This window comes from Bactrocera neohumeralis, chromosome 5 (assembly GCF_024586455.1).
Source record: "Bactrocera neohumeralis isolate Rockhampton chromosome 5, APGP_CSIRO_Bneo_wtdbg2-racon-allhic-juicebox.fasta_v2, whole genome shotgun sequence".
NCBI classification, from domain to species: domain Eukaryota; kingdom Metazoa; phylum Arthropoda; class Insecta; order Diptera; family Tephritidae; genus Bactrocera; species Bactrocera neohumeralis.
In genome coordinates this window covers 5,295,237-5,308,419 of record NC_065922.1, presented here as the reverse complement: position 1 = coordinate 5,308,419, position 13,183 = coordinate 5,295,237, and the positions used below count along the sequence as shown (strand labels likewise).

General features: G+C 37.6%; 1 protein-coding gene and 1 long non-coding RNA gene across 2 annotated transcripts in view; both read left to right on the top strand.

Moving 5' to 3' along the window:
* The window catches only part of LOC126758154 (uncharacterized), a 62,144-nt gene that overhangs the window by 29,940 nt on the left and 19,021 nt on the right, over positions 1 to 13,183 (top strand). The window contains exons 5-10 of the mRNA XM_050472246.1: positions 56 to 244; positions 794 to 8,221; positions 8,288 to 8,484; positions 8,547 to 8,757; positions 8,820 to 9,089; positions 9,179 to 9,372. Of these exons, the coding sequence (XP_050328203.1) occupies positions 56 to 244; positions 794 to 8,221; positions 8,288 to 8,484; positions 8,547 to 8,757; positions 8,820 to 9,089; positions 9,179 to 9,372 (8,489 nt within the window). The remainder of the gene's footprint in view (positions 1 to 55; positions 245 to 793; positions 8,222 to 8,287; positions 8,485 to 8,546; positions 8,758 to 8,819; positions 9,090 to 9,178; positions 9,373 to 13,183) is intronic.
* On the top strand, positions 9,957 to 12,252 carry LOC126759893 (uncharacterized). Its single transcript, XR_007667115.1, has 2 exons — positions 9,957 to 10,108; positions 11,901 to 12,252. It is a non-coding gene; the product is annotated as an uncharacterized LOC126759893 (long non-coding RNA).

Sequence of the window (13,183 nt, the reverse complement as noted above, 5' to 3'; positions counted from 1 at the left end):
GTACGAAGTAAGATATAGAAAGCACATTACAACTAAATGGCAGTCTATCCTTCAGATAATCAAAAATCTAAGCCAGCCGAAAACACATTTCCTATTATTAACGAACCACTAACCATCACAAAAACCCACTTTACCGCAAATGACGCCAGCTTCCTCGGCAACGAGGTGGTCGAGGAGCCATGCTTAAAAAAACACTTTTACAAACTCGGTCCGTCCGACAAAGCAACAACAAACAATGTTGACGGTAAGAAGATATAAACATTCAAAATTTGCTTGCCAATACAAATACAAAAACAAAAACAATAAAGCAGAAAAAAAGCACTATTACACGAAATTTCTAACATAAATCTAAATTCACATAAAAAGAGAAAGAGACATATCATAAGAAGTACTTACTATAAACAGAAATAAATTGACATACATATGTACTTATATACATACATACATACAAAGACTTAAAGGTCACGATCTATGAAAAATATCAAAACCAAAATTATTGAAACCGAAACAAACAGTTACAGAGGAACACCTAGAAACTTCCAAGACAAAACGAAGCTTAAACACCTAAAGCATGCGACTGATGCGACTACATATAAAACAAAACGTAGAAGTAAAGGTTGCATGGTAAGCTTTTATTAACACCATCAGCTAAAAGTAGATTACCAATTGCTTAACCAAGAAATAACACACTCGTAGAGTAGTTTGGAAAATATGACTAATAATATGTACTCGTATCGTATTGTAACATCACTGACAAAGTGATTAATGCTTCATTCGCTGTAATTTTCAACAGAGAAGTCACCATATTCACCAGCACCAAGTAATAACATACATCGCACTCATCCCAAACCAAAATCCCAAGTTCGGGATGATTTCGAAGATGTTAACCACGAAGAGCCCATCCATAAACAACCACTAAGTTCATCCGTAATCGAACCTAAACAACGTAATCGTTCACCATCAGGACCACTTCCAAGTAGTAGTCCGCAAACCATTTGTCAACCAAACAGAAAAGAACCTAGTGTTGAGCGTAGGACTGTTGTGAGAGAAAGTGAATTTGAAAACACAGATTGGCAAAATACAATTCTAGATTCGAACGAACGACCCTATCCTGTAAAGGATGGATCTTCAAAATCGCGAGAAAACCGTCCTACAGATGATTATATAAAAGAAACACCAGTTGATACGTCTGATTTTCCGGTCATTAGAGAAGAAACTATTAAACGACCAGATCAAAATAGACAGAAGGAGATTTTGACTATTAAAGGTACGAGAAATGAAAAACTGCGATCTAATGAAGACAAATTTGTAACAATTGAGTATGATGTAAGAAAGCCGAATGGTAAAGAGCCTTCTGGACCGGTCGGCAAAAAATCTACTTCGGGGAAACCATTAGATTCAACAGACAGGGGACCTAACGAAAGCAAACCACTTGAACCTTCAAAACGAAGACCATCTGATAAACATCCCACTGAATATACGGATAAACCTAAAAGTCCAATTCGAAAAACTTCCGATATTACCTCTTCAAATAAATTCGAAACCTCCGTAATAACAAAAACTACACGGAAGGAAAATTCATATGTTATTGACGATGATATCGAACCACATCAAAGTATTCCAAAACAGCCAACTGAGAAGAAACCTAGTGATACAGGAAAACTAAAACCGAACGGCGTTGATCGCAGTCCGACTAGAAAACCAACGAACTCAAAAACTCTCTCAAATATAACTTTGAAATCGGTCTGTAAAGAAAACGATGAACCTGTGGATAAAAGACCAACGGGTGAATCCCCAAAAGAACCTGCTTTTAAGAGACCAACGGGCAAGAAACCTGAACCTAGTCCCACACGAAAACCGGAGAAAGATACTCCAATTACTTCCGAAGACAATGTATTCAAAACCAGTACTATTACTACTACGGTCACGAAAACTCGCAAAGACAACATTTCTCCTACCAGAACCAGCAAACCCAAGGATAAAATTCCTGAGGAAGATAGACCAACAAAATTGTCGCAACCAAAGCCGACATATACTAACACTATAAAGCACGAACCTCGCGATGAGTACCCCGCACCTATTGAGAACAGACCAACAAAGAAAATACCAACTAAGGAAAATCTTAAATCAACAGAAATTAGAGTTACTAAAACGCAAGTGGTAGCATCTACCGATAAATATCAGCCTGGTCCAAAAGTAACAAAACCACTTACTAGAGAACCTTCCAATCCAGAATATGATGATGACGTAAGCGAGAGTGAACGTGAACCAAGTAATCCCATCAGGACGGCACCATCTGAGCCTGAAAAAGTCACACAGTCAAATAAACCGCATAATACTCAAGAAGGAGAAGACTTCTCGGACACTGAGAGCACAAGCTCTTCATTTATAACGACAATAATTAAAAAGGTACGCACAGATGAACCAAAAACAACTCAACAAACGATTACCGATGAGACGACAAAAGTTCAAGAGCTTTTCAATAAAACCGACAAGACGAAACTAACTAAAAATGTAAATGAAGAATTCATAACTTTCGAACAACAGATGCGGGAAAGAATTCCAGTTGATGATACTCCTACAACTAAAACAGAATTACGAAATAAGGAAGCGAAGAAACTAATTTCTGAACCAATAGATAAGTATTCGAAACCCAATGATACAGACAATGATGAGCAATCCTTTACTGATGCAAATACTTTGAAAATAAGTTCAGTTACAACAACTTTAAGAACCGTTGCTCAAGACAAGTCGCATTCCCCCGAATACCAACACAGTGATAGGGAACCCAAACTTGTGCAGCCATCTGTTGTGGGCTTGAGTGACGACGATGAGGTCCCACAGCAAACAATTGAATCGACTACAATTATTAGTACAAACAAGAATACACGCAAAGATAATTCACCGAATTTCACAGATGGTGGAAAACCCAAATCTGATGCTCCTTGTGCCAAGAAGCCTACTGAGGGGAAAAATAAGCCAATTTTGCCGGATCATAGCACTAAGGATCACATTCCGTCACCAACACCAACTGATCAAACTTTTGACACTATTATTTCGACTACCACTACTAAAATTTCCAAAAACTTACCTGGCGAAAAAACAACAGCAAAGCCTCGAGAGCCTTTCGATAAACTTGTGCAAACCACTTTCGATGAAACTAAAAAAGTTGAGGAACTCTTTAATACTAATAAATTGGCTCATACAAAAAATACTATTGAAGAATTTATTACTATTGAAAGGCAAAACAAAGAAACCCCAGATGGAGCTTTTATATCGAAAGCACCTGAGCCTGAACCAAGTTCCCCAAGTTTTAAGAAAAAAGGTGTTAACCCAAGAGAAACCTTTGAAGATCGTTGCCGTCAAATCTTAGGCATGGAAAACTATGGAGACACTCCTGGTGTTTATAAAAGGAAACCTGAAGATGTATCTGATCAAACTGAGTCAGTTACCGTTAATGTCACAGAATTGGATGTTCAAATAGAGGACTGTGAAGATGACGAACCCACTTATCTAAATAATACTAAAGATTCTGTTAAGCCTCAGAAACATGATTTCCCCACTACATTTGATAAATCACAAAAACCAAAAACCCGCAATACTCTTGATGATGAAATAGTAGAAGAAGTGGAATGTGTTCGTAAAGAAACCGTTGTACCATTTAAAAGAAGTTCTCCAGATACGGAGCCCTTGACTGAAATTTGTCGTAAAACAACTTTGATTTCTGAAACCGATTTAAATGAAGAAGAAGATGAACAAACGGTCTCCAAAAAGTCTTCTAAAATAGTTACTAAAACTTCCAGTCCATCACCGAAGAAGGTGAAATCCCAAAATGAGGAGCCAGAAGATTCATCAACCACCGATTCAGAGTTTCCGGAAAAAGAAACGGACGAAGAGTCTCAACCGGATACTATAGTATCTAAAAGAGATATGCAATATACAGAAGAAGTAGAAAATGTCTCGAATGTGGTTGAGGTTACCAAAAAACGAGTAACGAAAGAAAAACCTTCTAGTCCTAATAAAAGTCCGACCAGAAAGCCATCAGAGCCTCAAGTTACTCGTAAAACATCTCCCGTCAGACAACATCCTTCTGGCTCTTCCACGATTACAGAATTGAAAACAATCGAAACAAAGACTAAGTCGCTTGAACCGAATAACCCTTCAAAAATCAGAAGTGAAACTAAGCCTGTTGACAAGTTAGCGGAGAAACCGGATAATCAAAGTATTGTTGGAAGAGATAAACCAACATCTCCAGCGAAGTTGCGGTCAGAACGTATTCATAAAGTTGATACGACTTCCGACAAAGGTCATCAAAAGCCTACAAAAGAGTCTCCAACTCACACAATCAAAGACCGCTTACGTTCTGCCACCCGAAATAGGAAGCCTTCCGAATCGCAGTCTGATTCTTCGCCTGATGTTAGTCCTTCACGGTTTACAGAGCGTAGACGTTCAAGTAATATTTCGGTACATACTGAAATCATAATTGATCATTCAGGACCAAAATCTCCTAAACCTATTGAAAAGAGCCCTGAGAAACATACACCACAGACAAAGAAAACCAGTCCGACAGATAAAACTTCACCAAACGCAAGACCGGTTCGAAGACTTCCTGTAACCGAACGAAAAGAATCTGCGCCGGTTCCGAGTGTTACTCGTAAAGAAAAGGATGCAAAAATGACTAGATCAACAAGTGAGAAAGTTATGAAAGTTACTGATAAACCGGTAAAAGAAACTGTTGTGAATACATTGGCACCAAGCCCCACACCGAAAGGCGATCGTCGTCCTAATAAGTGCTTCACCACCAAGACCATAAATCTCACTACTACAGATAAACTAATAAATAGCGATGAAATGGAGAATGTTATAATAGATATTCAACATGCGAAGAGTTCTCGTGAGCCATCACCAGATAAAATTGTCCCTACGCCAGTACCGGTGCATTTAGATACGGGTAAGCCTCGTTATCCCGATGTTGTACAAGAACCTGAAGATGAACCACGCAAAAAACCGGTAATCACAAATATACCTATTTTCGAAGAAGAATCAAACGAATATATCAAATGCCATATATCAGAGGTGAAGACAGATAAGATTTCGAAATTGGTGGACTTAGATGAGAATGATATTCTGGATAACCCTATGATTGAAGCTCCAAAAAGTCTTGACTATCCGTCTATCGATAGACCTGACGATGACTGCCTTTTGAGCGTTCATGAGAAGGTTTCCAAGTTCACACATACAGCTGAAGAGATTAAGAAACCCAAAGCATCTAGCCCATTCAATAGAGAGTTCGACAAAACACCCAAAGTACCAGAAAACGATGAATGCTTATTGACAGTTGATGAAAAAGTTAACAAGTTCATTAAGACAGCAGAAGAGGTAGCGAAACCCATCACACCTATACGGGAGGTTGAACGTCCCAGCTACACTGATTTGGACGAAGAGTTACGAACAGATGATTGCACTTTGTCTGTGTCTCAAAAGGTGAATAAATTCTTGAGTACTGCAGAAAAATTGGCTCCAACTGCACCGCAAAGGTCCCCTGAATTGGTGGCTAAGATCGAACGGACTATTTCCAAGCAGAGTGAGCCAGAGTATCCCGAAGATCTTAGTGATGATGAACTAACGCCTTTTTCGCATAATCATACTCTCGAGATAGAGAAAAGACGTCAAAAAGACATACTCTCTCGACCAACTGTATTTGAAAATACAACAAAAACTGATCAGTATAATGATTACTCAGAAGTAAAACTTACTACAACAGAAAATAATACCACACTAGAAGAACACGAGGAAGTAATTCCTCACACAAGAGATCATACAACAAAAATTGAGTTAAAGCGACAAAAAGACATTTTGTCCAGACCTTCAATCTATAATCAGAATGTGAAAGGAAGACCACAATCGCCCAATAAAAAAGAACCCACTGGTCCAAGCAAGCATCCAATAACGAATCTTAAAACAAAACAGATGGAATATACAACACGGAAAATAAACAGAGAGGATAGTGATAAAATTGAAATTAAAAGTGAGCGCAAACCATCTACTCCACTCTCCAAGCCTGATAGCCGTAGAACAACAAAACCACAAGCTTCGTCTGTCGCTGTAACCAGATCTCGTTTTGAGACACCTGATATTAAAAGGAATACACCAAAATCGCCTGTTGAACCAAAAACCAATCGAGTCCATTCACAAATTATTACTGGTCGTAAACCAACGAGTGAACCCAAGACGTCTGGTAGAAAACCATCATCGGAATCGATCACTAACGCTTCTTATCCAAGCAGAGGTAAACCAACAACTGAGCCTGATAGTCATTTTGATGGCAAGCAACCATCTACTGAATTCGAAATCAACGTCCATGATTACGAAACCGTCGAATCTGAAACAGAGTTCACATCAACATCACGCCGCAGAAGTTCATCCAAAACAAAAGATTACTTAGAGACGGTACAGACAGAAATTGAACGGTTTTCTCCTACCCAAAAAGAATCTCCAACTCGAAAAACTTTCCCGCAGGAAAAGAAAACACCCCAAACTTTCTCACACAGTCCTATTCAAAAAGATACAACTAGCACTACCAATGCTACTCACGTAACCGAGCGCACAAATAAGCACAATTCAGATTGTTCCGATATTGAAATCGTTGAAACTGTTATAGAGCGCCCCGCACACGTAAAGACACCAACACCTACACCAACATCCGTTGGTCGTACTCGCATAACACCAGATACTGTAGCCGCTCGCCGCAACATTTTCGAAACCAATGCCACGCCGAAGGGTCACAGTCCAGGAGAAAGCAACTCGCCCTCACCTGTTGGAAGACGTCCATCATATATGGATCACACAGTTAGCTCTTTAGAGCACATTCGTCGTGATTCATTAGAAGTGAATAAGCATAACTATTCACGCAAGTCATCGGTGGATTCGGAAATCAATTATGAGCGTCGACCAAATGCTGCAGTGAAGTTTGATGTGCCACATAAACCGCAGCGTACTGCTAGTATTCCCGAAGATATTGATGTTGAGAATATTTTCGAATTAGAAGTATTGGAGCGTCTTTTGGAAACTGTAACCTCATATGAGCTGAGACGCAGGATTCGCGCTCAAATACGTTTGGTTAAGAAAAATACACTCAACACTAATGTGGTTGACAAAAGGAAAACCGAAACTAAAGCATCTAATTCCATAAGATCAACTCACAAAACATCTACTTACAAATCAAATGTGCATCATGAAGAAACTGACACCATTAATGAAGGCGTAACAACGAAAGTACCATATGACAATAAAGGTAGTCCAAAACGTCCGGTTCAAACATCAAAGGTGGGTAGGACAACTCAAAATGTACCGCAAAGATCCCCATATGGTACTGAGGAAAGTCCAAGGTCGTACAATAAACTGCACCGCGAACAGAACGTTACTACAAAAAGAACATATGCTACTAAAACTCCAAATGGTGGCACTGAAAGCCCTGAACGTCCCAGAAAATTACCCTTTGAACGCGATCACAGTCCCGAAACAAAAACTTCGCACGAACAAGTAAAAGAAATACGTCGTATATCTGGTTCTTCGAAGTCCTCACATAAGGAATATGTACATAGCGAGCAGACGGACTACTCGGAAGAGAATATCAAGAGCTCCCGCCGCCACGTTGAGCAGAGTTCTGAACGCTTTGAAAAAGATCATAATCGTGAACGCAATTCTAGTCCGGAATCTAAGAGTCCCGTTAGGGACGGCAGACATAGTCAAGATATAAAAATAAAAACTTTGTCTAGCACACGCACCAGAAGTCCTGATGACAGAAAGCCATCATCGCAACGCACAACCAGTCCGAAAGGAAGAACGCCGAAACAACGTGATGAATTATACAACATTTCCAAGGTAACGACAGTTAAAACCACACGCTCACCCGAACGTAAATCTAGTAAGCCGAACGCTGATGAAAACACACCCATTTGGGCGGATCGTAAAAATCTGCTCAAGAGTCCAAGTAACGCACCACGTAAAGTGACAACTACGCCGTCAACACGAAACACGGCAACGAAGGTCACAACATCGAAGACAATCAGTCAACGCCAAACTCAGAATAGAAACTTTGAAGAAGATTCAATCACCTCGAGTTATGGCATTGGACCGACAGACGAAAATGGTTTGCCTTTATTCGGCATTAAGGCGTTGAAAAAGAAGAAGCCCAGCCAGCCCTGTGAAGCAACTGAAGGTAAGTCTAGCAAGCAACTAAATAAAAAATAATTATGCATTTATTGCTCCAATTTGTGCTCCATAGAAGTCACAGGCTATGTGATCGAGGAGAAGTATTATTCAGATAGTAAAACAAAGCCGAAAGTTGAGCGTAAGGAGTACATTTATTCAACAAATGCCGATGAACTCGAAGAAATTACGAAAACTCTTGAGCAAAACCGTAAATCTTCAGAGGATAATGTGGATGTCATCAGAAAAGTTGAGAAACTCGATAAGGATTACGTAAGTACTGTTTAATGAAAATAACGCATATATTATGGTAATCTATGTATTATTTTCAAAAGGTTTTTGACAAACCGGAAGCTATAATGCCAGACACAGAGGACTTTACTACAACGTCCAGCAAATATGTTCGCCGTGGATCAGTGAAGGAGCTGAGTGAGAAATTCATACGAAAAGAGTCTTCACAATCAGTAACGGAAAAATCCGGTGGCTACCCGAAGGCCGGTTTGATTTTACGTACCAGCCGTGGATCATCATCAGAACCAAGTGGAGGTAAATAAGAAATAAATGAGATGATTATCCACCATATTTCTTTAACACTTTCGCTCATATAGATGGTTACGAAATAACTACTGAAAAATATACAACAACATCGAGCAGTCATGGTTACCGCGGCGATTCCGACGATGAACAAAACGTGCAGCTGCGTCAGAAACAAACACGGCGTATTCTCACTGACTACGACGATAACGAAGCCGACCAATGTCACTTGAGTACTCGTTCATCGACTAAGTCCACACGCTCGTTCCTTAACAGCAGCGGCGAAACTAAAGTGGTGACCAGCGTGGATGATGCGCTGGAGCGTATGCGTAATGCAGATTATGGTAAGTATAATGCGGAGAGCATACAAACCAGATTATCACTTGTTATGTTCTATAAGAGTTAAATGGTGTGAATTTCTCTTAAAACGCAGTTGTAGAGGAAGGCGATACGGCTGAGGATCGCGAGGCACGTTCTTTGTTGAATAAATTTCTAGGTGCCAGCGTTATAATGAAAGGCGTCGAAAGTGTTTTGCCAACAACCAAACAAACAACAACTACTACCATTACCAAAACTTCATACGGCGATGGGGATGATGGCGACAGAGACCTACTGAAGAATAAAGCGGTGAGTTCGAAGAAAGAAAAACAATTTTTACAACACTGTGTGACACTAAGCTAAATATCAAGTATAACGAAAATTAAATAGCAACTATTTGACGGAATAAATGAGACTTGAACTCCCTTTACAAACCGTTTGGTATAAAAATTGTAAATAATAGAAAAATGGAACTTTCTAGACTCGGCGTCTGACCTTTTCAACTCTTTTAAAGTGACAATAAGAAATTCAATACTGCTGTTAAAGTTTATTTTTATTTAATTTTTTAAATAATTTATGCAAATTAATGCTTTAAGTTGTAAATAATAAATTTACACTTCAATGTTCACTATTTTGGTCCATTTCAATCATGATCACAATAAAACCCTAAAAGGCAGCTGAGAAGCCACATCTTCCTTGCAATGAGAACTCCCACACTCTCTGCTCTTTAATTTCGCTCAGCGCATGTACCAGTTGTTCATAAATTCATGTATGTATGTGTGTATGTGTATGCAGGTCTCCACTGAAATATGCACATACGCTAGCACATTGGCTTATTGGATGTATTTATATATTCTTATTTATGTTCTGTGCATATGGTACGAATTGCTTTGGTGCCGCCGGATACTTGTGCTTGCCAGCTTCCTAGCTTCCTGCAACAATTTGTGCTTTTCGCTGATTTAGTACACACTCGGAGGCGGAATCGATCACTTGTATGTCTCAAGTGATTAAGGCGTAGGTTGCCGGAAAATAAGTTGACCAAAAAGTAAATGAAGAATACATATATTAAATATTGAAATTATATAAATTGCTGCATAAGTGAAGTGAGATTTAAAACAAGTGATTATGCAGCTAAAACAACAATCTATATATATTTAAGTGCCATATATACCAGCTTGTGCGTATGTAGTGCCGTTGTAAAGTGAATTCGTTGCGAAAAATGTGTCAAATGAATAACTGTCGAATTTCGAAACGATTATTTAATCATTTGTCATAAGGCATATATGCATGTACCAACACACATACTATATATACACAAGCATATATATATGTAATATGCATATATGTATGTATATGTGCAACGTGAATGCAATTAGTGAACTACACCTTTGTGCAACGAGTCTCTGTGCACAAATATATATATACATACATATGTATATATATATAATATATACGACATATAAGTACATAACTACACCTGAGTTGGGCCCGCCGAGGACCAGTATTCCCTCTCGGCACCTTCTCTGCGAGCAGCAACAAAGCGAAACAGCCAACGAAATGCTCTAATACGAGACAAAAATAGCCATGATCGCACTATTTTTATGTTTGAAAATTTTCGAAAATTTTCAAATCATTCTTTTTTAGTTTATTTTCCGTGGAGAACGCAACATACACTGTGTGCTAAAAGTGCGCGTCGATAAGCGTGTTTATTTAACGCCAACCGCAGTGAATTTTGTTTTTGTCAAGTTTTACAAAGTGTTTAAATTGTTTCACGAAAAGAATTATAAACATTTGAAAATTATTCGATTATGTCGCTGCAATATAATGGCAAATTTACACCCACCAAGTTTTATGACTCGCGGTTGTGAATACTGCAATTATTTCCGACAACAGTGTGCGCACAGTCAAAAGCGTTGAAAATATACATTGGTCTGTTTGTATTGTATATTATAATGTGCGTTTCCAAAAATAACAAATGTCAGAAACTTTCTTCAGGAGAATTTAGCCAGTTTATTTTCTGCTGTTGCCGCTGTCGGTGCCAACTTGCATCGCGTATGAAAGCGGAAAATTACTAAAAATTTATTAATATTTATTTAATTAGAAAAATAAAAAATAAATATGTATTTTCGATTAAAATAAAAAAAAATAAATATTTTTAATTAAATATTTAGTGAACTAAATAAATACTTTACAGATATCAAACCATATTTGTGAAAATTAGTGGTACACTAATAAAATGAAATAAAATAATATAAAATAAAATAGAGCATATATGTACATACATACATATGTATATGCACAAATTGATTCCAATAAGTCAAAGTTATGTTGTAAAATAGTGTTAAAAGGAAATATATATTATTATATGTATGTATGCATGCATGTAAATATTGAGTTTTTTATTACTTAATTAACGGCATAAAAATTAAAATATATAAATTTTCAAAAACTAACGTTTTTGGTATTTAATTAATAACATACATGCACACACACATATACATATATACTTAGATATGAATATATATCATTTTTTATAATTAATATTCAAATAATAATTTCTTAAAAAAAAGAATCCATAAAGTTCACATACAAGTGCTTAATACGACGAATCAAATTATAAGTTGCAAGCAATTTTAATTAAACAAAATTTTGATTTCAACTGCCAAACAAATCTGCGAAGAAAATGGAGCACTTGCATACACTCGAATGCTTCGCATACTTCTGAGCAACTACTAAAGCATTTACCACACCTATGCATACATACATACAAATGTATGCACAGTCAATGCACAAAAATGTGCTAAAAATTCAATGGTGCATTTCTATTTCTTTAACAGATAGCGTGTGATAGTGCGACGTGCCAAAAATCTGAAAAAATTTCAAAAACAGCTAAAAAATAATAGCTAATAACTAAAAAAGCAAAAAGAAAAAACTAAATTATTTTTGGTTTGTTCAGTTATTTTGAGCACACTTATACATACATACGTACGTACGCTCAAAAGTATCTACAAACATTTTTGAAAAATTTGGACGTGCTGCAGTGGCTGGCCTTTCAAATACGCACCGAAACGCACAAGGAACGCAAACGCGCAGTATAACACAGATTTCGTGTCGCGAGTGTGCAAATATTCCGCCTCGAGTTGTTGCACTCAGAACAATTTAGGCCGCTTCCACTTCCGCTACAAAACAGGGTAAGCACAATGAATGCATTTCAATTTCCTGCCGAAAAAGTTTTGAGTATAACAGTTGTTTTTTTAAGTTTGCATAACAATTCGTTTCAGCATGCTACCGTTATTTTTTCTTCTAAGACTTCAGTATCGCAAATATATTTGTCTGAAATTTGCGCGCTGCTTTCCCAATTGGTCTTGCTCAAATCGCCGCGCTGTGTCTAAAAATATTGCTGCTGATTTTGTTGTTCAATACACCTTCGATACGAATTATTTTTTTAATTTTCAAAAATTATAAAAAATTATTATTTTAAAGTGAAAAAAACTAATCCAACTTGGCTTATGACGCTACGCAGCTGTTGATTTGACCTTGCTTTTGGTTTAGTGCTGCCGAAATATCCAAATCATCCGTGCTCGTAGGTGTGAATATAATATAATTATGTATATATATATTTGCACATATCTACACACATATATCTGCGTTATCTTGACATAACGACTTGTGTGGGTGGCTGTGCATATTCGCCAAAATGCTAGAATAATACAAATTCTTAATTATATCACTCTCTAAAATTTGTTTTAAAAGCCGTGTATTTATTGCACCCAAATGTCACTCATGTGTAAATCTTTCCTTGTGGTGCTACCGTTAAGCCTATGCGCGTCCATTATCTATTTTATTTGATGTTCTTCCTCCTCGATGTCAGCGACTCCCAATCACAACTTCCATTAAGTGGTCATTGCCTGCATTGACTCGCACACATTTATACATACATATATATATTCATACATTAGCACCTATGTTTGTGTGTAGCTATGTAAAATACTTGTAGTACGTCTAAGCAGATTTAGCCGCGTATCAATTAGAATTGCTTTGGCTCGGTCATGGCGATGAGTTGTCATTTTGCGTCAGTTCAATGCCAATGACTTTTATTTACGCGCAATTTCTTCGTTGT